Raw genomic sequence first — 26187 nt, forward strand, 5'->3', positions numbered from 1 at the left:
TTCTTGTACATCAGTCAATGAAAGCAAGCATGCAGGTACAGCAGGCAGTGAAGAAAGCTAATGGCATGCTGGCTTTTATAACAAGAGGAATTGAGTATAGGAGTAAAGATTGAAAACATTGGTTCTTAACGATTCCAGCGTTTGGAGTTGGTTTATTGTTATCTCATAAGCTTGTCTTGAAAACTTTTTGTACTGATCAATTCATTACTTAAATTTAGGTTTATTTGTCACATGTACTGTACATCAAAACATCCATTAAAATGCATCATTTATGTCAAATCAAATCAGCAAGGATTGTGTGGGGCAAGAGTCGTCAGGCTTCCAGTGCCTGACCTCAACTTACTAATCCTAACTGATACATCTTTGAATTAGACAATAGACAATAGGTGCAGAAGTAGACCATTCGGCCCCTCGAGTCTGCACCGTGTGAATTGTGGGAGGAAACCAGAGCACCTGGAGGAAACCCACACGGTTACAGGGAGAACATGCAAAACCCTTCCAGACACCTTCGATCGATGATCGCTGGTGCTGTAACCGCATTACGCTAACCGCTATGTTATCATGGTGCTCAGTGCATTGAGGCAGTACAAGGTAAAACAATAACAGAATGTAAAATAAAGTGCAAGACCACAACGAGGTAGATTGTGAGGTCAAAAGCTCATTTTATTTTACCAGTGAACGATTCAATAGGCTTATAATGAGGTAAAAGCTGTCATAAAACCCAGAGTAAGGAGCTTTCGGACATTTGTATTTATTATGTGCATGGTAACAGGCTTTCCTGTCCAGCGAGCCTATGCTGCCCAGTTACAGCTACGTGACAATTAACCTAATAACCCAGAAGTCTGGTTTGTGAAAGAAACGGGAGCACCCGGATGAAATCTACGTGCCCACGGGGAGACCATGCAAATTCCTTACAGACGCCGGTAGGATTGAAGCCGGATTGCAGGCTCTGTAATGGGATCACACTAACCACACTGCATCAGTTCCATCCCAAGTCTACTTCTCACTGGGAGGGTGCGGGGAAGAAGGAACAATTTCTGTGTATATTATCCTCACAGAAAGCTGTGGTAGTTGTGTCAGAGAATCACAGAGTCACACAACTTGTACACAGGCCCTCCTGCCTCCACGTTTGTACTTCAGGACCCACCTGCACTCGTCCCATTTACCAGAACTTACCTCATTAACTTCTCTGCACTGAATTCTGGATTTTAAAAAATCTCATACATGCCAATTTTCTGAACCATTAAATCTTATCCCAAAAAGGGCTGGTATGATCAGTGTTGAAAGTTGGTGTTAAAAGTGCTTTCATTCACATTGTCTTTCATGTGGTTTGCCTGGACTTGCTCAGATAGTTTTCAGTGTTATTATTTCTTAAAGAAGGAAAATGCACTCTCACTCTCGAAGTTTCTCATTGCTGACACTGAGTGATACTTAATTTCGTATCTCCATTCAGCGCATCGAGTCTTTGCCATCTAATCCAGTTCCTGTAACCTTTCTGTAACCTGTTCTCCCCATCGGTGCCACACACACACACACAGGAACGTTTGATGGCTCTGAACCTATACTCACTGGAGTTGAGAAGAATGAGGCAGAATCTCATTGAATGTTGAAAGGCCTAGATAGAGTGCATGTGGAGAGGATGTTTCCTATAGTAGCAGAGTCAAGGACCAGAGGGCACAGCCTCAGAATACAAGGACACCTATTTAGAATTGCACTAGCCAGATTGTAGTGAATCTGTGGAATTCATTACCACAGGTGCCTGTGGAGGCCAAGTCAATGGGTATATTTAGAGCAAAGATGAACAGGTTCTTAATTAGTCAGGATGTCAAATGACGCAGGGAGAAGGCAGGAGAATGGGGTTGAAAGGGATAATAAATCAGCTGATTGAATGGCAGGGCAGACTGGATGGGCTGAATGGCCTAATTATAAGCCTACATCTTATGGTATTTCTCCTCGCAGATTCCATCCCTCAGGCACACTCTGGGGAAAATTGACCCACTGACCCACTCATTTTCGGGATGTGGGAGAGGAGATGGAACACCCAGGGGAAACCCATGTGTTCATGGGGAGGTGCAAACTCCACACGGACAGAACCAGAGGTCAGGATCAAACCAGGGCCTTGGGAACCATGAGGCTGCAGCTCTGCTCACTGTAGTGATCCTATTTACATTTTCAGATGTGCTCGTCAGTAAGCTCCACCTTCTTGTTCTTGTGATATACTGCTATACATTGAGACAATATTACAGAAACAGGCATTGAGCAATTTAGGCCCTTCGGCCCATTCAGTCCATACTTGCTTCCTACTGGTAGGTCTGCTTCACCATAGCTCCTCATCCCCCTCCAGCACTGTCATTTTGTTCCCACCCACAGAGAATCTTTGGGGCATAGAGCACTGCAGCATAGAAAAACACCCTTCAGCCCATGTAGTCTATCCCAAACTATTCATCTGCCTAGTCCCATTGACCTGCACCTACAACATAGCCCTCCACACCCCTCCATTCTATGTACTTATCTAAACTTCTCTTATACGTTGAAATGGAACCCACATCCAACACTTTGCTGGCAGCTTATTCCACTCTCGTACTACCCTCTGAGTGAAGAAGTTTCCCCTCATATTCCCCTTAAATATTACACCTTCCACCCTGAACCCACGACCTCTAGTTCTATTCTCATCCAATCTCAGTGGAAAACGTCTGCTTGTATTTACCCTATCTACACCACTCATAATTTTGTATACCTCTCATTCTCCTACACTCTAGGGAATAAAGTCCTAACCTATTCAACCTTTCCCTATAACTCAGATCCTCAAATCCCAGCAACATCCTTGTAAATTTTTTCTGCACTCTTTCAATCTTATTGATAGATGACCAGAATTGCACACAATGCTACAGCCAGGCTTCTGAAAGAGGTGGCTGAAGGGATTGTAGATGCAGCTGGTAATGATCTTTCTGGAGTCACTAGATACTGAAATGTTTCTCGGGACTGGAAAATTCCAAATGGAGGAGCGAAGTAGAAGTGAAGAAATCATATGCTGGCCAGTTAGCCTGCTTTCTGCGGTGGGAAACATTTTGGAGTCCATTATTAAAGATGAGGTTCTGTGGCACTTGAAGGCTCTTAGCAAAATAGTCCAAAGTTAGCAAGGTTTCCTTAGGGCAAATTCTGCCTGAGAAATCTGTTGGATTTCTTTGAGGAAATAGCAGGCAAGATAGACAAATTAGAGGATGTTGTTTACTTAGATCTTCAGAAGGCCTTTGGCCAGGTGCTGCACATAAAGATGTTTAGCAAGATGGGAGCCCGTGGTATTACAGGAAATGTACCAGCATGGACAGAAGGTGGCCTGATTGGCAGGAGACAGAGAATGGGAATAAAGGGAGCTTTTTCTGGTTGGCTGCCAGTGATTAGTGGTGTTCTGCAGGGGTCTGTGTTGTGGAATTGATGACTTTGTGACTAAGTAGATGGAGAGGCAGGTAGTGTGGAGGAAACAGGGTGTCTGCAGATTAGAAGAATGGGCAAAGAATTGGCTTATGGAATATAGTGTAGGAAAGTGTATGGTCATACTCGTTGGTAAGAGGAATAGAGGCATAGACTATTATCTAAACTGGGAGAAAATTCAAAAATCAAAGGTGCAAAGGGACTTGGGAGTCCTTGTGCAGGATTCCTTCAATGTTAACTTGCAGTTTGAATCAGTGGTAAGGAAAACAAATGCAATGTTAGTTTTCATTTCAAAAGGGCTAGAATACAAAAGCAAGGATGTAATGCTGAGGCTTGATAAGGCAGTGGTCAGTCCATACTTGGAGAATTGTGAATGGTTCTGGGACCCTTATCTAAGAAAAATGTGCTGGCTTCAGAGATGGTCCAGAAGGGGTTTATGAGAATAATGGCAGGAATGAAAGGGTTAACATATGACGGTTGATGGCTCTGGGCCTGTACAATACTTGCTTGAGTTTAGAAGAGTAAAGTGGGATCTCATTGAAACCTAATTGAATATTGAAAGGTCTAGATAGAGTGGATGTTTAAAGGAAGTTTCCAAAAGTGGGTGAGTCTAGCACCAGAGGACAGAGCCTCAGAATAGAGGGACATCCCTTTAGAAAAGAACTTGCGAAAATTTCTTTAGGCAGAAGGTGGTGAATCTGTGGTGAAGAGTCTTGGCCCAAAATGTTGGCTATACTCTTTTCCATAGATGCTGCCTGACCTGTTGAGTTTCACCAGCATTTTGTTTTGGTTGGATTTCCAGCATCTGAAGATTTTCTCTTTATTGAGTACGGAAGATGGAACGTTATGTTGAAGTTGTATAAGACATTGGTGAGTCCTAATTTGGAGTATTGTGTTCAGTTTCGGCCACTTACCTACAGGAAAGATATAAACAAGATTGAAAGAGTGCAGAATTTCCGAGGATGTTGTCAGGCAGACCTTGAGAGCCTGAGTTATAAGGAATGATTGAACAGGTTTGGACTTTATTCCTTGGAACATAGAAGATTGAGAGATTTGATAGAGGAAAACAAAATTATGAAGAGTATAGATAGGGTAAATGTAAGCAGGCTTTTTCCGTTGAGGTTGGATGGGACTACAGCTAGAGCTACAACTAGAGCTCTTGGCTTAAGACTTAAAGGAGAAAAGTTTAAGGAGAACATGAAGAGAAACTTCTTCACTCAGAGGGTCATGAATGAGCTGCCAGCGTTAAGTGGTGAATGGGAGCTTGATTTGAACATTCAGAAAAGGAATATGGATAGTAGGGATATGGAGGACTATGGTCCTGGTGCAGGTTGATGGGAGTAGGCAGTTTAAATGGTTTCAGCAAGGACTGGATGGGTCGAAGGGCCTGTTCATGTGCTGCACTTCTCTGTGACTCTACCTGTGAGGCTATATTCAAGGAATTATGGTTCTGTATTCTGAGAAACCCTGTTCTATTGCATCCCCTCAATTCCCTTATTTCTACTCTCTCCCCCCACCATTCCTCGTGCTCTTCATTATGCCATCCCCTGGGGGGAGGGAGGCATGCATTTTATATTCTCACTGTTCCCTTTCCGAAGTTTTTCCTGAACTCATTGTCTTTTTGTTATACCTTCTATTTTGTTTTGAAGACCTCCTCATTGTCATGACTTTCACGGTGGGATTTGCAGACATCAGTTTATTCAGGCTGATGACATGTGCTTTGTGAAAGTTGACTAATCCAGCACTTGGAGCTAAATTTAGAGAACATGTGCCAATAGTACAGTGCAAGACATAAAATAGACTATAAGTTACAATAACAAATATAAAATATACTGTAAGAAGACATAGGAGCAGAATTAGGCCATTCAGCCCATCGTCTGCTCCGCCATTCCATCATGGCTGATTCCAGATCCCATTCAACCTCATACACCTGCCTTCTCGCCATATCCTTTAATACCCTGACCAATCAGGAAACAATCAATTTCCGCCTTATATATTCCCACGGACTTGGCCTTCACTGCAGTCAGTGGCAGAGCATTCCACAGATTCACCACTCTGTCTGAAAAACTTCCTCCTTACTTCTGTTTTAAAGGGTCGCCCCTCAATTTTGAGGCTGTGTCCTCTAGTCCTGGATACCCCCACCATAGGATACATCCTCCCCACATCCACCCTATCTAGTCCTTTCAACATTCGGTAGGTTTCAATGAGATCCCCCCGCACTCTTCTAAATTCCAGTGAGTACAGGCCCAAAGCTGCCAAACATTCCTCATATGCTAACCCCTTCATTCTGGAATCATCCTCATGAACCTCCTCTGGACAATGACAACACATGACAATGACAATGACCTCTCCAATGACAACACATCCTTTTTGAGATATGGGGCCCAAAACTGTTGACAATACTCCAACAAGAGAAAATCTGCAGATGCTGAAAATCTGAGCAACAGACACAAAAAGCTGGAGGAACTCAGCAGACCAGGCAGTATCAAAGGAGAAAAGTACATTCGACGTTTTGGGCAAGACAATTGAAACCCTTTGGCAAGACAATTCTCCAAGTGTGGCTTGACTAGTGTCTTATAAAGACTCAGCATTATCCTCTTGGTTTTATATTCTATTGCCCTGGAAATAAATGCCAACATTACATTTGCCTTCTTTACCACAGACTCAACCTGTAAATTAACCTTCTGGGAGTCTTGCACGAGTACTTGTGAGTTCCTCTGCACCTCTGATGTTTGAACCTTCTCCCCATTTAGATGATAGTCTGCACTATTGTTCCTTTTACCAAAATGCATTATCATACATTTCCCAACACTGTATTCCATCTGCCACTTTTTTGCCCATTTTTCCAATTTGTCAAAGCTGCATTGCTTCCTCAGCACTACCTACCCCTCCACCTACCTTTGTATCATCCACAAACTTTGCCACAAAGCCATCTATCCAATTATTGAAATCATTGACAAACAATGTGAAAAGTAATGGTCCTAATACTGACCCCTGAGGAACACCATTGGTCACTGACAGCCAACTGGAAAAGGCCCTCTTTATTCCCACTCGCTGCCTCCTGCCTGTCACCCATTCCTCTATCCATGCCAGTATCTTTCCTGTAACACCACAGGATTTTATCTTGTTAAGCAGTATCATGTGTGGCATCTTATCAAATGCCTTCTGAAAATCCAAGTAACTGCCATCCACTGCCTCTCCTTTGTCCACCCTGCTTGTTACTTCCTGGAAGAACTCTATCAGATCTGTCAGGCAAGCTTTCCCTTTACTGAAACCATGCTGACTTTGACTTATTTTATCATTAGTCTCCAAGTACATCAAAACCTCATCCATAATAATGGACTCCAACACTTTCCCAACCACTGAGTTTGGGCTGCAAAGGGTGATTGATAAGTTTGTGGCCTAAGGTAGAAGGAGTCAATTTTATAAAACCTGGCACATTTATTTTTCAACATAGTCCTCTCCTACATGTACACACTTAGACCAGTGGTCGTGGAGCATATGGATCCCTTCTTTGTAGAAGTGGTCCACAGCAGGGCTGATTGATAAGTTTCTGGCCTGAGGTAGAGGAATTGAGTTATTAACTTCACACTTTCTGCATTATCACTCAAAGAGTTGACCTTCACGTGCATGTAACAAGAGCGTCTTGGACCTCCAGGTGGTCCACAGCAGGGATGATTGATAAGTTTGTGGCCTAAGGTAGAAGGAGATGAGTTATACAGCTCCCGTTACGTGCACGTGCAGTTCAACTCTTCGAGTGAGTCTGCAGAAAGTTTGAAGTTAATAACTCATCTACTTCTACCTGAGGCCACAAATTTATCAATCATCGCATGCTGTGGACCACTTTCTGGAGGACCAAGACGCCAACTTTTACAAAGAAGGGATCCATATGCTCCACAACTGCTGGACTACGTGTAAACGTAGGAAAAATAAATGTACTAGGTTTTTATAAAATTAACTCCTTCTACCTTAGCCACGAACTTATCAATCATGCCTCAAACTGGCCTATAATTTCCTTTCTTTTGCTTTCTCCCCTTCTTAAAGAGTGAAATGACATTAGCAATCTTCCAGTCCTCTGGGACCATGCCAGAATCAAATGATTCTTGAAAGATCATGACCACTGCATCGATTATTTCTTCAGCAACCTATCTTAGGACTCTGGGATGGAGTCCATTTGGCCCAGGTGAATTATCCACCTTAAGACCTGTAAGTTTGCCTAACACTTCTTCCTTTGTAATAGCAATGTCACTCACTCCTGCTCCCTGACACTCACAGACCTCTGGCACACTGCTAGTGTCTTCCACAGTGAAGACAGATGCAAAGCACCCATTAAGTTCATCTAGCATTACTACCTCACCAGTATCATTTTCCGGTGCTCCAATATCTAATCTCACCTTTTACTTTCATATGACTGAAAAAGCTTTTGGTATCTTGCTTTATATTATTGGCTATTCTGCTGTCATAGTTCATCTTTTCCCTTCTTATAGCTTTTTTAGTTTCCTTTTGTTTGATTTTAAAAGTTTCCCGATCACCTAACTTCCCACTCCCTTTTGCTACCTTATATGCCTGTTTCTTGGCTTTTATGCAGTCCTTAACTTTCTCTGTCAGCCTGGTTGCCTCCCCCGTCATAGAATGTAGAAATCAACAGCACATTTCAGACCCTTTGGCCCACAGTGTTGTGCTGACCATATAACCAACTCCAGAAACTGCCTAGAATTATCCTATTGCATAGCCCTCTATTTTTCTAAGAGTCTCTTAAAAGACCCTATTGATCCACCTCTACCACCTTCACTGGCAATGCATTCCACACACCCACCACTCTGTGTGAAAAACTTACCCCTGACATCCTATCAGTGAGAATAGGAATAGGATGAGGTGGAGGGAAAATGGCTGAGGGATTGGAGCAGGGCGGAGAGATTCAGATTTCTGCATCACTGGGACCTCTTTTGGGGGCAGATGTGACCTGTACAAAAAGGACAGGTTGCACTTGAATCCCAGGGGGACCAATATCCTGGCGGGGAGGTTTGCTAAGGCTACTGGGGAGAGTTTAAACTAGAATTGTTGGGGGGTGGGAACCGAACTGAAGAGACTGGGGAAGAGGAGGTTAGCTCACAAATAGAGAAAGCTTGTAGAAAGGCGACAGGGAGGATAGGCAGGTGATAGAGAAGGGACGCACTCAGACCGAAGGCTTGAGATGTGTCTATTTTAACGCAAGGGGTATTGTGAACAAAGCAGAAGCGCTTAGACCATGGATCAGTACTTGGAGATATGATGTGGTGGCAATTACAGAGACTTGGATGGCTCAGGGAAAGGAATGGTTACTTCAAGTGCCGGATTTTAGATGTTTCAGAAAGGACAGGGAGGGAGACAAAAGAGGTGGGGGAGTAGCACTGTTGATCAAAGATAGTGTCATGGCTGCAGAAAAGGTGGACGCCATGGAGGGATTGTCTACGGAGTCTCTGTGGGTGGAGGTTAGGAACAGGAAAGAGTCAATAACTTTACTGGGTGTTTTTTATAGGCCGCCCAATAGTAACAGGGATATCGTAGAGCAGATAGGGAAACAGATCCTGGAAAGGTGTAATAATAACAGAATTGTCATGATAGGAAATTTTAATTTCCCAAATATCGATTAGCATCTCCCTAGAGCAAGGGGTATAGATGGGATGGAGTTTGTTAGGTGTGTTCAGGAAGGTTTCTTGACACAATATGTAGATAAGCCTACAAGAGGAGAGACGGTACTTGATCTGGTATTGGGAAATGAACCTGGTCAGGTGTCAGATCTCTCAGTGGGAGAGCATTTTGGAGATAGTGATCATAATTCTGTCTCCTTTACAATAGCATTGGAGAGAAATAGGAACAGACAAGTTAGAAACGCGTTTAATTGGAGTAAGGGGAACTATAAGGCTATCAGGCAGGAAATTGGAAGCTTAAATTGGAAACAGATGTTCTCAGGGAAAAGTACAGAAGAAATGTGTCAAACGTTCAGGGGATATTTGTGTGGAGTTCTGCATTGGTACATTCCAATGAGACAGGGAAGTTATGGTAGGGTACAGGAACCGTGGTGTACAAAGGCTGTAATAAATCTAGTCAAGAAGAAAAGAAAAGCTTACAAAAGGTTCAGAGAGCTAGGTAATGTTAGGGATCTAGAAGATCATAAGGCTAACAGGAAGGAACTTAAGAAGGAAATTAGGAGAGACAGAAGGGGCCATGAGAAGGCCTTGGCAAGCAGGATTAAGGAAAACCCCAAGGCATTCTACAAGTATTGAAGAGAAGGAGGATAAGATGTGAAAGAATAGGACCTATCAAGTGTGACAGTGGGAAAGTGTGTATGGAACCAGAGAAAATAGCAGAGGTACTTATTGAATACTTCAGTATTCACTATGGAAAAGGATCTTGGTGACTGTAGTGATGACTTGCAGCAGACTGAAAAGCTTGAGCATGTAGATGTTAATAAAGAGGACGTACTGGAGCTTTTGGAAAGCATCAAGTTGGATAAGTCGCCGGGACCGGATAAGATGTACCCCAGGCTACTGTGGGAGGTGAGGGAGGAGATTGCTGAGCCTCTGGCGATGATCTTTGTATCATCAGTGGGGACGGGAGAGGTTCCCAAGGATTGGAGGGTTGTGGATGGTGTTCCTTTACTCAAGGAAGGGAGTAGGGATAGCCCAGGAAATTATAGACAAGTGAGTTTTACCTCAGTGGTTGGTAAGTTGATGGAGAAGATCCTGAGAGGCAGGATTTATGAACATTTGGAGAGGTATAATATGATTAGGAATAGTCAGCATGGCTTTATCAAGGGCAGGTCGTGCCTTATGAGCCTGATTGAATTTTTTGATGATGTGACTAAACTCATTGATGAAGGAAGAGCAGTGGATGTAGTGTATATGGATTTCAGCAAGGCATTTGATAAGGTACCCCATGCAAGGCTTATTGAGAAAGTAAGGAATTCTGCATGGAGATCGGACACCAGTGGTGTTCTGGAACCCTTACTCTTTGTGATTTTTATAAATGACCTGGATGAAGAAGTGGAGGGATGGGTTAGTAAGTTTGCTGATGACACAAAAGTTGAGGGTGTTGTGGATAGTGTGGAGGGCTGTCAGAGGTTGCAACAGGACATTGATAGGATTTAAAACTGGGCTGAGAAGTGGCAGATGGAGTTCAACCCAGATAAGTGTGAAGTGGTTCATTTTGGTAGGTCAAATATGATGGCAGAATATAGTATTAATGGTAAGACTCTTGACAGTGTGGAGGATCAGAGGGATCTTGGGGTCCAAGTCCATAGGACGCTCGAAGCAGCTGCGCAGGTTGACTCTGTGGTTAAGAAGGCATGTGGTGTATTGGCCTTCATTAGTCATGGAATTGAATTTAGGAGGTAATGTTGCAGCTATATAGGACCCTGGTCAGACCCCACGGAGTACTGTCCTCAGTTCTGGTCACCTCACTACAGGAAGGATGTGGAAGCCGTAGAAAGGGTGCAGAGGAGATTTGCAAGGATGTTGCCTGGATTGGGGAGCATGGCCTATGAGAATAGGTTGAGTGAACTCGGCCTTTTCTCCTTGGGAGGCTTGTGGCTGTGATGGAGCTGGCTGTGTTTACCATTTCTGCAGTTTTTTCTGATCATGTGCATTGGCCGCTCCATACCAGACAGTGATGCAGCCAGATAGAATACTCTCCACGGTACACCGGTAGAAATTTGCGAGTGTCTTTGGTGACAGACCAAATCTCCTCAAGCTCCTTATGAAATATAGCTCACATTGTTACTGAAACAGGAAGCATTTGTAACACACACAAAATGCTGAAGGAACTCAGCGTTCGGCAGCATCGACGGAAAAAAGTACAGTCAACGTTTCGAACCAAGACCTTCAGCAGGACTGGAGAAAACAAGATGAGTAGATTTAAAAGGTGGGTGGAGGGGAGAGAGAAACACAAGGTGATAGGTGAAACCTGGAGGGGGAAGATGAAGTAAGGAGCTGGGAAGTTGATTGGTGAAAGAGATACAGGGCTGGAGAAGTGGGAATGTGATAACAGAGGACAGAAGACCATGGAAGCAAGAAAAGGGGGAGGAGCACCAGAGAGAAGCAATGGGCAGGTAAGGAGATAAGGTGAGAGAATGGTGAAGGGCTGGGGGTGGGGGGGGAGTTGCCATTGCCAGCAGTTTGGAAATCAATGTTCATGCCATCAGGTTGGAGGCTACCCAAACAGAATATAAGGTGTTGCTCCTCCAACATGAGTGTGACCTCACCACATTAGTAAAGGAGGCCATGGATTGACATATCAGAAAGGGAATGAGAGGTGAAATTTAAATGTGTGGACACCGGGAGATCCTGCTTTTTCTGGCAGATGGAGTGTAAGTGCTCGATGAAACGATCTCCCAGTCTACATCTGATCTCACCGATTTACAGGAGGCCACACTGGGAGCACAGGATATTGGTGAGACCCAATGTAGATTGTGAGACCGCCTCAGCAAGCATCTACACTCCGTCTGCCAGTGAAAGCATGATTTCCCAGTGGCTGTCCATTTTAATTCCACTTCCCACTCCCATTCTGAAATGCCAGTCCATGGCCTCCTCTACTGTTGCACTGAGGCCACACTCATGTTGGAGTAACAACACCTTATATTCTGCTTGGGTAGCCTCCAACCTGATGGCATGAACATCGATTTCTCAAACTTCCGGTAATGCGCCCTCCCTTACACCATTCTCTCACCTTATCTCCTAACCTACCCATGCCTCCCTCTGGTGCTCCTCCCCCTTTCCTTTCTTCCATGGCCTTCTGTCCTCTCCTATCAAACCCTCCCTTCTCCAGCCCTGTATCTCTTTCGCTAATGAACTTCCCAGCTCTTTACTTCATCTTCCCCCCCACCCCCCAGTTTCACCTGTCACCTGGTGTTTCTCTCTCCCCTCCCCCCACCTTTTAAATCTACTCCTCATCTTTTCTCTAGTCCTGCTGAAGGGACTCGGCCCAAAATGTCAACTGTACTTTTTTCCATAGATGCCTCCTGGGCTGCTAAGTTCCTCCAACATTTTGTTACTTGGACTTCCAGAATTTGCAGATTTTCTCTTGTTTATGAAGCATTTGTAATAATTAGCTATCAAGCCAGTTAACAACAATGACAACTTTTAAATGTGCACTGGTGAAGATCATGTGTATCTATGCAACAAAAGGATAGTGTACTGGCACAGCTTGTAAAACCATTAGACCATAAGACATGCAGTAAGACCAAATTAGGCCATTCAGTCCATCGAATCTGCTCCGCTATTCTATCCCATTTTCCCGCCTTCTCCCCGTAACCTTTGATATCTGATTAATCAAGAACCTATCAACTTGTGTTTTAAATCTACTCAATGACTTGGCCTCCAGAGCTGTTTGTGGCAATGAATTCCACAGATTCACCACCTTCTGGCTAAAGAAATTCCTCCTCAGGGACATCCTTCTATCCTGAGTTTGTGTCCTCTTGTCATTGAGATCTTCACATCGGAAAATTCCTCTCCACATCCACTGTATCTAGGCCTTTCAATATACGAAAGGTTTCAACTGAGATTGCATCTCATTCTTCTAAACTCCAGCAGGTACAGGCCCAGAGCCATCAAACACTCCTCTTACTTCAACCCTTCCATTCTCTGAACTATTTTCATGAATGTCCTCTGGACTGTCTCCAATGCCAACATATCATTTTTCTCTTAGATAAGAGGCCCAGAACTGCTCACTATAATCCAACTGCAGTGTCTCCTGGTTTTCAAGGTTCGATACTGCCCTTGGGCCTGTTTGTGTGGAGTTTGCATGTTCTCCTTGTGATTTAATGAGTCTCCTTTGGGTCAGTGGGTTAATTGGCATTACCCTCAGTGTGTGGGTGAGGGGTGTGTTCAGGGAGGGGGTAGTTGATGGGAATGAAATGGGATCAGTATAGGAGTGGTGTCAATGGTCAGAACAGACTCAGAGTTTTGATACTGTTTGGCTCCATAATATAGATTGGCAGAGAAGTGCAGGTGGAATTTATTCCAGACATGTGTGAGGTGCTGGCCTTTGTGAGATCCAACATAAAGGACAAGTACATAGTTAGTACAGTTCGGGTTTGGAATTCATTTCTGGTGCCCTCTATAAGGAAGTTTGTACATTCTTCCCAAATGCGTGTGGATTTCTTGTGGGTCTTCCAGCTTCCTCCCAAACTCCAAAGTCGTACCAGTTAATAGGTCCCGGGCAGTGCAGCTCAGTGGACTGGAAAGGCCTATTCCAAGTTGTACCTCTAAATAAACAAATAAAAATTTAACAGCATTGATGAACGAAGTGATCTGGGGGTCCAGTCAAAGTCGTGTAGCAGTTATTACAGCACAGGGCATTAGAGTTTGGAATTCAATTCTGACATCGTCTATAAGCAATTTGTCCACCCTGCCCATGGAACGCGTGGGTTTTCTCCCACAGTCCAACGTTGTATCGGTTAGTAGGTTAATTGTCCCATGATTAGGCGAGGGTTAAACTGGGTGTTGCACGAAGAGCCAGGAAGGCCGGTTCCGTGTTATTTCTCAAGCAATAGATAACTACATGGCTCCCTAAGTGTGGCCGATGTTGATAGGCTGGTATGCTTGCCATTATGAGTCGAGGCATTGAATACAAGAGCCAGGAAGTTACAGCTCTATAAAAACCTGGTCCAGACTCACCGAGATTGTTATGTTCATTCCAGGAAGGATGCGAGGCCTTGGAGAGAGTGCAGAGGAGGTTCACTGGGATGCTGCCTGGTTGCTCTGAGGAGAGAAAACTGGGCTTGATTTTTCCAGGATAGTGGAGGCTGAGGGCAGATTTGATAGAAGTTTATACAATGATTTTATTTTATTTAGAGATACAGGACAGAACAGGCCTAACAAGCCACACCACCCAGTAACCCACTGATTTAACCCTAGCCTAATCACAGATCAATTTATAATAACTAATTAACCTGTACACCTTTGGACTCTGGGTGGAAACTGGAGCACCTGGAGGTAACCCACTTGGTCACGTAAAGAAACTCCTTAAAGACAGCGCTGAAATCTCTGGAACACCTCGAGCTGCAGTCACGCTAACTGCTCTGTTTCCATGGAGCCCTGGGAGCTTTAATAGGAGTTTATAAAATTATGAGAGGTACAGAGTGAGTAAACAGCCAGTATCTTTTCCCCAGGATTGAAGGAGAGTGCAGGAAAGGTACAAAGGAGATGGTACAAAGTCTTTGATGAGCAAGACAGAAGAGCGGTGGGTTTGTGGAACATGTTTCCGGGGACGATGTGAGAGTCAGACAGCACAGGAGCATTAAACAGATTCTTCGATAAGCACGTGGGTATGCAGGGAAGGGAGGAATAGGGTTAATATGCAGTAAACAGGGATTGGATTAGGATGGGGAGGGGGGCATGGTAGCATATCAGTTTACTCCGCCAGCGCCCAGGGTTCGATTCCTGCCGCAGTCTGTAAGATGTTACCCCGTGACCACATAGTGTTTCCTCTTTGTGCTCTGGTTTTCTCCCACATTCCCAAGATGTACGGATTAGGGTTAGAAAACCATGGGTATACTATGTTGTCACCGGAAGCATGCTGACATTTGCGGACTGCCCCCAGCACATTCTCGGACTGTGTTGGTTGTTGACACAGCAACACTTTTCTTGTATGATTTGATGTTTTAAAGTGTATGGGACAAAGCTCTATTGTAACTGTTACTGCAGACACAATGCAGCACTAAAACACAAGAAGATAAAAAGCGCAGTAATAAAAACAGCACAATAAATATAAATACATAAGATAGCTTATTACACAGATTAGTTATATATCACTAAAGTTAATTAGTTGAACTGAAGAGCCCGCCCTGTGCTCTACTGTTCTATGTTCAATGACTACGGAACAGCTTCTGTTCCGTCATTATGATGATGGGTAAATGCAAGCAGACTTTTTCCACTGATGTGGAGTGAGGGGTCATGGATTAAGGGTGAAAGGTGCAATATTGAAGGGGAACTTCTTCACTCAGAGGGTGGTGAGAGTGTGGAACAAACTGCCAACAAAAGTGGTGGATGGGGGTTTGATTTCAACATTTAAGAGAAATTTAGATAAAGACATGGATGGGAGAGTTATGGTCCAGGTGCAGGTTGATAGGACTAGGCAGAATAATAACTCAGCATGGACTAGGTGGGCTGAAGGGCTAGATGGATGATGAGAGGCATTGATCATGTGGATAGTCCAAGGCTTTTTCCTAGGGCTGAAGTAGCTAACATGAGAGGGCACAGTTATAAGGTGCTTGGAAATAGGTACAGAGGAGATGTCAGCAATATTCCCTCTAATCGTTGCGTGCAAAGATCTTATGTTGTGCAAATTTTTTTCCTGTGACAAAAGCTGACGACAGTGGTGGAGGCAGATACGATAGGGTCTTTTAAAAGACTCCTGGACAGGTATATGGAGCTCAGAAAGATAGAAGGCTATGGGTAACCCTGGGTAATTTCTAAGGTAAGGACATGTGTGGCACAGCATCGTGGGCCGAGGGGCCTGTATTGCACTGCAGGTTTTCTGTATATTTCTGTTTCTGCACTGTAGTGCTCAATGACTATATTTTATGTATAGGTACGTCACGGGGTAAGAGCTTGTTATGATTCACTGAGAACCGCACAATGTGCAGAGAGCTGAGAAATGAAAGATCTAAACTGAAATTCCTCTTTTATTTCTAGGGCACAGTTGGAGGAGTTGGTCAGCCAGGATTTCCTGGTCTTCGGGTACGTAAAACTCAGATATACAACTTCAACTCAAATTTGATGTAAAGTTAATTATGGGGGTAACGTGACACCAGCATTTATCTCTCATCCTGAGCTGACCACTGAGAAGGTGGCTATGAGCTCCCTCCAGGAACCACTGCAGTCTGTCAGAGTAATGTGCTGGTGGGTAGGGAGTCTCAGGGTTTGGACCCAGTGCCTGAGAAGGTGGCTATGAGCTCCCTCCAGGAACCACTGCAGTCTGTCAGAGTAATGTGCTGGTGGGTAGGGAGTCTCAGGGTTTGGACCCAGTGCCTGAGAAGGTGGCTATGAGCTCCCTCCAGGAACCACTGCAGTCTGTCAGAGTAATGTGCTGGTGGGTAGGGAGTCTCAGGGTTTGGACCCAGTGCCTGAGAAGGTGGCTATGAGCTCCCTCCAGGAACCACTGCAGTCTGTCAGAGTAATGTGCTGGTGGGTAGGGAGTCTCAGGGTTTGGACCCAGTGCCTGAGAAGGTGGCTATGAGCTCCCTCCAGGAACCACTGCAGTCTGTCAGAGTAATGTGCTGGTGGGTAGGGAGTCTCAGGGTTTGGACCCAGTGCCTGAGAAGGAATGATGATAGATTTCCCTGTCAGGGTGTTGTGTGACTGGGAAGGGAACCTGTGGGTAGTGGTATTCCCCTGCACCTGCTGCCTATGTTCTTCTGGCCGGGAGAATGGGTGGGTTTGGATATAAGACCATTTGACCAGAAGATCATATGTTCAAGTTAAATTATCATTCAACTATACACATGAATATAGCCAAATTAAACAGCATTCCTGCAAGGCCAAGGTGCAAAAGACATTACCAACAGCACACAGCACATATAGCACATATGGTTACAATAGCATATTGCCCTGGTTCGTATTTTAACTGTTCTGCTGTAGGGATTTCATTTTGGCAGTTCTGTAAGAGCAGTCTGTTCTGCTTTCAGCCAGTTTGGATTATTGTTGAAGATAAGGGATGATGAGGAATGTGTGCCATCCATTTAGGGGGAGGTTTTCTTGGTGAGGCGTAGTAAGGTTGGTCTTGGGATCTTGTTCAGTGGGGGTTGCAGAGAGAGGACACTGAGGAGAACCGGTTGTAGCGTACGATCCGGTGGGAGACCCGTTTGTTCGAGATGGATTGCGACATTCAGAATGTGGTGTGGGCGTACACGCTGACCGAGGGCCTAGTGTGCGAGTGACAGAGAAATTTAAGGTGAGCTCCAACTTGTGCACATTTGACTGTTTAATTAGAATGAGCCCTTTTCTCTTTGTTGTGTTATTTTTTACTAACCTTTTAGTTAAGAGTCATAAATATAATTCCTTTAATCAGCATAAATTCCTTTAATTTATGCAGTGTACTGTCTGTTATTTTTTTGGCACTAATTTGAAAGAGGGTAACAAGTTACACAGCATCACACAAGCCAGGGTTTAGGATGGGCCTGGACCTCAATCTCCCGAGTTTGGCGGGACTGGAGCGTATCTTCCCTAGACTTACACGGACAAGGAAACCAGGATGTTTCACATACAGTCATACAAAATAATAATATAGACAAAGTACCTGAGTGGCAAGGCCTGTAGAATGATGGTGCACGGGACATAGGAGCAGAATTAGGCCATTCAGCCCATTGAGTCTATTCCACAGTCCATCATGGCTGATTTATTATCCCTTTTAACCTCATTCTCCTGCCTTCTCTTCAAGAACATATCAACCTTTGCTTTAAATACACTCAATGACTTGGCCTCCACAGCCACCCATGGAAATGAGTTCCACAGATTCACTATTCTCTGGCCAAAGAAATACCTCCTCTTGTCTGTTCTCAGTGGATCTCCCTCTATTCTGAGACTGTGTTCTCTGGTCCCAGACTCACTCACAGTAGGAAACATCCTCTCCACGTCCGCTCTATATAGAGACACCAGAGGAGCTTCCTCCCTCAAATGATGGAGCGTATTTGTATCTGCACTGCCATTCCATTGTGGCTGATGCATTCTCTCTCTCAACACATTCTCCTGCCTTCTAATCATGAGCATATCAACCTTCTCATTAAATACACCGGTAATGCCACAGCCATCTGTGGCAATGTGACATGGTGGATTTTGGAGGGTCTGTCAGAGTAACCGTGATGTGTTTTGTAAATGGTGCACACTGTAGCCACTTTGTGCCAGTGACGGAGGGGTGAATGATCAGCCCAGTGGGTGTAGCCATGATCAAGGAGTCCTACCCATTCAGATCTGTGTTCCTTCTCACTCATAATGGACTATCTAACCTGGACCCACAACACCTCCTCACTACTCAGGAAGACACAGCAGCGTCCACACTTTCTGAGGAGACTGAGGTGTGCAGGGCTCCTCACCTCCATTCGACAGGAGCACCATGGAGACTGTCTGTCTGTCTGCATCATTGTGTGGTACGGAAGCTGCAAGGCATCAGACTGCAAGACCCTGCAGAGGACAGTAAAGAACGCCGAGAGGCTCATCAAGTCTTCTTTCCCCCATTTACCAGGATCATTGCAGACAGAGGGCCTGAAGCATTGCTGAGAATTCTTAACACTTGTCCCACAATCTCTTTGACTCACTACTGTTGGGAAGGAGGTACGGGAGCATCAAGACTAGGACTGTCAGACTGGATAACAGCTTCTTTCCTCAGGCTGGGAGACTAATGAGTACCTTGCCACCACCGAGGTCTCGTCATTAGGACAGCGAGCTGTTTCCCTGTTTACCTGTGTTGCACTTTGCAACATAGTGGGACATGAGCTCCCACTATTGATTAAATGTTCCCAATGAGGTGCATCTCAAATAGCCTCTGACAACCAAATTCACATTCTGGCCTTCATTTTTATTTTTAGAATCTTTTTATTGGTACATAATCTTCTGCAGCTATAAAATGATACAAAACTTCAACAGATTAATATGTATACAATTAATAAAGCTGAAGAAAAAAAAGCTGATCATAAAATATAAAAATGGGAAAAAAATGTTATATATATAGAAAAAAGAAGGAAAAAAAAAGAACCCCATCTAACTAGGAAAAAAACCCACTAACTACAAAAAAAAAGGACAAAAACCATTAGGAATCAACCCCCTGGAGCAATACGTCTTACCACCAACTAAATATAAAAAAAGAGTCATCTACCGCCATTTCATATTTATATAAAAACAAATAAAATTGGAAGGAAACCATATAGCTTAATTCAAATTAAATGATAACATTTGGCAAAAGAACCCAATCTTCTCTCAAAATCGAATCGAGGATCAAAAGTTCTACTTCTAATTTTTTCCAAACTAAGACATAACATTACTTGAGAAAACCATTCAATTAATGTAGGGGAAGAAATATCTTTCCATTTTAATAAAATAGCCCTTCTTGCCAGTACTGTAACAAATGTAATTACATGTTGATCTGAAGATGAAATACCCTGAATATGATGCGGAACTATTCCAAATAGAAGTCAGTCTATTAGGTTGTAAATTAATTTTCAGAGCTTTAGAAATCGTAGAAAATAAAGATTTCCAAAATGACTTTAATGAAGAACATGACCAGAGCATATGTGACAAAGTAGCTACTTCAGTTTTACATCTATCGCAGCAGTTGTCTATACTAGGAAATATTTTAGATAGTCTCTCCTTTGTTAAATAATAACGGTGAACAATTTTAAATTGAATTAAACAATGATTGGCACAGACAGAAGAAGAATTTACGTTTTTCAAAACTTGAACCCAATCTTCATTAACAAAGGTCATATTAAGTTCTCTCTCCCAATCTTGTTTAATCTTTAGTGATAGGTTCTCTTTTTGTAACAAAAATAAATTATAAATTCTGCTAATGGAACCTCTCACTAAAGGATTCAATTTCAAAATGGTATCCAACAAATCAGATTCTTGCAAATATGGAAACTTAGGTAAATATTGTAGAAAATGTCTAACCTGAAAATATTGCAAAAAATGTGTATGAGCGAGAGAAAATTTATTAATGAATTCCTCAAAAGTTATCAATCGACCATCACAAAATAAATCTGTAAAAGAATGGATTCCTTTATTTTTCCATAGAAGAAAAATGGGGTCAGTTGTTGAGGGTCTAAATGAAAAGTTTTGATACAAAAATCCAGACAACTTACATTGTTTAAAATTTTAAAAATTACAAAACTGGACCCAAATCCGTAGGGATTGTTTAATAACTAGATAAAGATTTAAATTTGGAATTTTAGAGAGCTGTAAAGGTAATGAAGCTCCTAAAATTGGAGTTAAATGAAATTGTTTAACCACTTTTAATTCCAAATCAACCCATAATGGTTTTTGGTTCTTATCAAGCCAATATAACGAAAAACATAACTATCTAATATTCACAGCTCAATAATACAGTCTTAAATTAGGAAGTGCAAGTCCACCATCTTTTTTAGATTTTTGTAAATGATAGTTATTAATTCTTGGTCTTTTATTGTTCCAAATAAAGGAAGAAATAAGAGAGTCAATTTGATCGAAAAATTTTTTAGTTAAAAAGATAGGTATATTTTGGAAAATATATAAAAATCTAAGTAAAATCATCATTTTCACAGCATGAATACGACCTATTAAACAAAAAGTAAGTGGATTCCATCTAGAAAATAGTCGTTTCATGAAGTCCATTGAAGGAACTACATTCGCTTTATAGAGATTTTTATATTTTTTAGTAATTATAATACCTAAATATCTACAAACGTTTGTAAATGTATTAACAATTTTAAAAGGAATATCATTATATATACTAACAGGGACACTTAATGGAAACTTTTATTCAAGTTAAGTTCATATCCTGAAAATTTACCAAAATCTTTAAGTGTTTCCAAAAGATTAGGAATTGATTCCTCAAGATTTGAAATAAAATCCAAGAGATCATCTGCATAAAGAGAAATCTTATGTATGGTTCCATTCATAGAGATATGAATATTTTTAACTTCACGTGGTGTTATAGCTAAAGGCTCCAATACAAGATTAAATAATAAAGGACTTGATGGACATCCTTGTCTAGTGCCATGAGTAAAAGTGAGTAAAAAGATCGACAGTTATTAGTAATGACTGTGGTAACAGGATTCTAATAAATCATTTGAATCCATCTATTGAAATTATTACCAAAACCGAATTTTTCTAATACTTTAAACAAATACGGCCACTCAACTCTATCAAATGCCTTTTTTTTTAAATCTTGAATCTTGAAATATCTTTTCTGCATTGAGAGAGATAACACATTGAGGTTGTTTAGATAATGATGAATATATTATGTTCATCAATCTCCGAACGTTAGATAAAGAATAACGGCCTTTAATAAAGCCTGTTTGATCCATAGAAATGATTTTAGTTAAAATATTTTCCAAGCGATTAGCCATTACTTTAGAGAGAATTTCTGCATCCACATTTAATAACGAAATAGGCCTATATGATGAACATTCAACAGGACCTTTATCTTTTTTAAGAATTAAGGAAATAGATGCTTCATAAAAAGAAGGTAAATTACCCTTCTTAAAGGATTCATGAAATATTTCCAAAAGATACGGAGAAAGCAATCTTTCAAATATTTTGTAAAATCCCACTGAATAACCACCAAGTCCAGGAGCTTTACCTGATTGCATTGATAAAATAGCTTTCTGAATTTCATGCTCGGTAATTGGAGCATCAAGCAACTGTTGATCTTCAACAGAAATTTGTGGAAATTTTATCTTATGTAAAAAAGCCTTCATTTTGGAGGAATCTGCAGGAAATTGAGATCTATAAGATCAGAGTAAAAATCTTGAAAGGTATTATTAATGTCCTCATGGTTACTTGCTATATCTCCATTATTTTTATGAATCTTTAAGATTTGTCTTTTAGCTCTAACTGCTCTTAATTGGGAAGCTAAGAGTTTATTATTTTTATCCCCAAAAATATAAAATTGACTTTTCAATTTAAGCAAATATCCTTCAATAGGATATGTTAGTAATAAATTATACTGTGATTGTAATTCTACTCTTCTTTTAAATGAAACATTTGGAGAGATTGCATTGATATTATCTAATTCTTTAATTTGTTTAGAGATTTTATCTAATTCTATTCTTGTTTGTTTCTTCAGTTTAGCTACATATGAAATAATTTGACCACATAAATAAGCTTTTAATGTATCCCAAATTACTAACTTAGAGACGTTTCCTATATCATTAAAGAGAAAAAACTCTTTTATCTGAGCTTCGATAAACCCAACAAATTCTGAACTTCATAATAAATGTTCTGGAAAAGGCCAAAATGGTCTGGCAGGAACAACATCTTTCAGTTCAAATACTAAGTTTAAAGGAGCATGATCAGAAATAGCATTCACATCATACTCACATTTCTGAACATTGAATAAAAGTCGAGGGCCAACTATAAAATAGTCGATTCTCGAATATTTATTATGAACATGTGAGAAAAAAGAGTATTCTCTATCACTAGGATGCATATGCCTCCAGATCTCAATTAAACCAGAATCAATTAAAAAGGAATTAATAAGTGATGCAGAACGATTAGGGAGTTGATATTTGGATGATGACTTATCCATTAAAGGATTTAGACAAGTATTAAAATCACTACCCATTAATAACATATATTCATTTAAATCAGGTAATAAAACAGTTTTAAAAATGAGGGATCATCAACATTTGGTCCATAAATATTAACTAAAACAATTTTCCTGTTACAAATTATTCCTTTAACAAACAAAAATCTACCATTAATATCAGCTATAATATCCTCCTGATTAAAAAGAATATTGGAATCAATAAAAATAGAGACACCTCTAGTTTTACTCTGTGAGTTTGCATGAAACTGAGGACCCTTCCAAAATTTAAAAAATCGATTTTTATCCCATAACCTGATATGCATCTCTTCAGCAAAGATTATATCAGGCTGGAATCGGTTAATAACTTTAAATGTTTTCTTATGCTTAATAGGATGATTCCAACCGCGAACATTCCAAGCTAAAACATTTAACTGTTTAGACATCATCATGGAACTTTGTATCTAAAAACAATAGTTAGACGCATGTCAGGATAGGGTAGTCGAAAATGGCGGAGATGAACAACAATAAAAATAATTGGTGTATGCTCTGGGATTCCATAATGGGGAAAAAAAAGAAAAAAAAACACCCAAACTACAAAGCCCAGAAACAAGTCGATATCAATCGACGCAAGCCCCAAGAAAGGCATAGATGCAGATACAAACTCTGCCTACCTGAGTAAGAAAAGAGAAAGAAAAAAATCTCTGTCTCCCTCTACCAAACATAAAACTCATTACAGTCGACATATATCTCAATATAATTAACTTGGAAGGAAAGTGTTTTTCCTGTAAAAACTAAACGACCTTCAATTGAAAGTAATCTTTATAACATTAGATAAGGGAAGAAAAACACATCCAAAACAATTCTTGAAATATTTACACAGAAGTAAAACAATCGCCATCTTTAAATTGTCTGGTCTATCTTTAAAACATAAAGAAATCCAAATAATTACTTAAAAAAATCTTTACAAAAGCATACAAAACAAAAAAAAATTAATTCATTTAAATGCTGCAGAAAAAAAAATCTAAATGGTTCAAGCTTATTACAGTCTATCAACAGTTCTCCCTCTGTGTCTGCTGAAAGTGAAGCTGTCCAAGCCAGTCTTCTTCAGAGATAATTATGTATCTTAAGGTAAAGACTTCTGTAACCATCAGATCTTCCAATCTCATCACTCCTTACACCGCGAGACAATCAAGCCATTATAAATCATTCAAGCTTCAGGCTTCAGACTCGTCATTGGATGCGTTGGATAACGAATTAATAAAACTCAGTGCTTCAACTGGATCATCAAAAATATGAAAGCCAGACTTTTTGACAAAAAGCCTTAATTTCGCTGGATACTGAAGCAGTGGAAAGAGCTTTTTCTCATATGCTGATTTCATAACCGATGCAAATCCATCATGCTTCTTAACAATTTTGCATGGAAAATCTTCAAAAAAGCGAATGTCTGAATTCTGATACTGAAAAAGTCTTTTTTTCCTCGCAAGCTTAATAATACCGTCTTTGTCTCTGAAACGGAGAAAACGCACAACAATATGTCTGTTTTTACCTTGATGCAAAAATTTTAAAGTGCCGATTCTGTGAGCCATTTCAATATCTGAAAGGCTGTAAACAAACCTCCGGAAGTAAAGACTGAAACATTTTTGCGAAATAATCCAGTGTGTCGGCCGATTCTGATTTCTCTTTTAGTCCAACAATTCGAATATTATTCCGACGTGATCGAGCTTCGAGATCAACGATCTGTTGTTGGGCTTTTTCCAAATGAGAAGAAAGATCAGCAGCATTTTGACTAACTTCTTTAAGATCAAGGCTCAAAGAGTCAACTTTTCCTTCGAATTTCTCTTTTAGTTGAGTTATCTCAATGCTGATATTGCTGATGTGAGATTCTAGTCTCTTTACCCGGTGGCGGGGTGGGGGGGGGGGGGGGTCCTCCGAGAACTCATCAGCTTTTTTGGGCTTTCCATTACCCAGGTCTAGATTTCTTTTGGTGCTTCTGAGAGTAGCCATAATTATAACTGTTATTCTACAGATCCGACTGAATGAAGTTGAAATTTCAAAGTTTAAGTCGGAAAAGGGAGAGATTAAAGGCGGACAAGAAGTGACTGTGTCTTACATGTCCATAACCGGGAGGCAGAGACATCCTGCCCTTCCTATGTGGCTTAGCTACTAAGCCGGGCAGAAATCTAACCAAATCAAGTTTAATTATCATTCAAACCGTACATAGATACGGCTGAACGAGACAGCGACTCTCTAGGGCCAAGGAGCAAAACATACAAAATAGCAAGCAAATTTAAAAATAGTGAGTAACATTCAAAAAGAAAGTAGCATAATTCAAAACAGTGAGCAAAGAAGCATATTCATTCAAAAAAAAATCTATATAGTCCTAGATCCTGAGCGCCAATGTCTGGCAATCAATGTACAGACACATGCAATCCAGCCTGTCATTCCACCGCACAGACAGCGGAGGGCAGCACTGACGGGTGGGACCAGGCCACAGGCGAGCTCATCAGGCTGGCACTTCCGTGTCTTTCACCTGGTCTACTGCAGTGGGCAAGCTTGAGGCTTGAGGCCCTGTTGTTGTGACAACTGAGGGAGCACAGCTTCCATGTTGACTGTCCATCCACCAGGCAAGGGTAACGGGCTCGTGGCAACTTGCATTATCTCTGACCAACGGAGTGTAGCGATTGGAAGTGAAATGGCAGAGACAATCCCCCATGCTAACGCTACACCAAATCCAATGTTTCTGAGTAGCGGGCAGCAACATGGTCTGCAGCCAGGTCAGGTCTGCTCCTCCGAACTCAAACCGGCTCCTCCAAACCCAAACCGGCTCCTCGGAACCCAAACCAGCTCCTCCAAACCCAAACCGGCTCCTCACAACCCAAACCGTCTCCTCCCAAACCCAAACCGGCTCCTCCGAACCCAAACCGGCTCCTCCGAACCCAAACCGGCTCCTCGGAACCCCAAACCGGCTCCTCCCAACCCAAACCGGCTCCTCCCAACCCAAACCGGCTCCTCCGAACCCAAACCAGCTCCTCCGAACCCAAACCGGCTCCTCCCAACCCAAACCGGCTCCTCCCAACCCAAACCGGCTCCTCCCAACCCGAACCGGCTCGTCCGAACCCCAAACCGGCTCCTCCCAACCCGAACCGGATCCTCCGAACCCAAACCGGCTCCTCCCAACCCAAACCGGCTCCTCCCAACCCGAACCAGCTCCTCCCAAACCCAAACCGGCTCCTCCCAAACCCAAACCGGCTCCTCCCAACCCAAACCGGCTCCTCCAAACCCAAACCGGCTCCTCCCAAACCCAAACCGGCTCCTCCCAACCCAAACCGGCTCCTCCCAACCCAAACCGGCTCCTCCCAACCCAAACCGGCTCCTCCCAACCCAAACCGGCTCCTCCAAACCCAAACCGGCTCCTCCCAAACCCAAACCGGCTCCTCCCAACCCGAACCGGCTCCTCCCAACCCGAACCGGCTCCTCCCAACCCGAACCGGCTCCTCT

At 42.1% G+C, this 26187-nt stretch overlaps 1 protein-coding gene across 1 annotated transcript in view; it reads left to right on the plus strand.

Annotated features, from left to right (window-relative positions):
* Window positions 1-26187, plus strand: part of LOC132401662 (collagen alpha-1(XXIV) chain) — a 511504-nt gene that overhangs the window by 223303 nt on the left and 262014 nt on the right. The window contains exon 14 of the mRNA XM_059983704.1: window positions 16107-16151. Coding sequence (XP_059839687.1) covers window positions 16107-16151 — 45 coding nt within the window. The remainder of the gene's footprint in view (window positions 1-16106; window positions 16152-26187) is intronic.

Source organism: Hypanus sabinus, chromosome 11, assembly GCF_030144855.1.
Source record: "Hypanus sabinus isolate sHypSab1 chromosome 11, sHypSab1.hap1, whole genome shotgun sequence".
NCBI classification, from domain to species: Eukaryota; Metazoa; Chordata; class Chondrichthyes; order Myliobatiformes; family Dasyatidae; genus Hypanus; species Hypanus sabinus.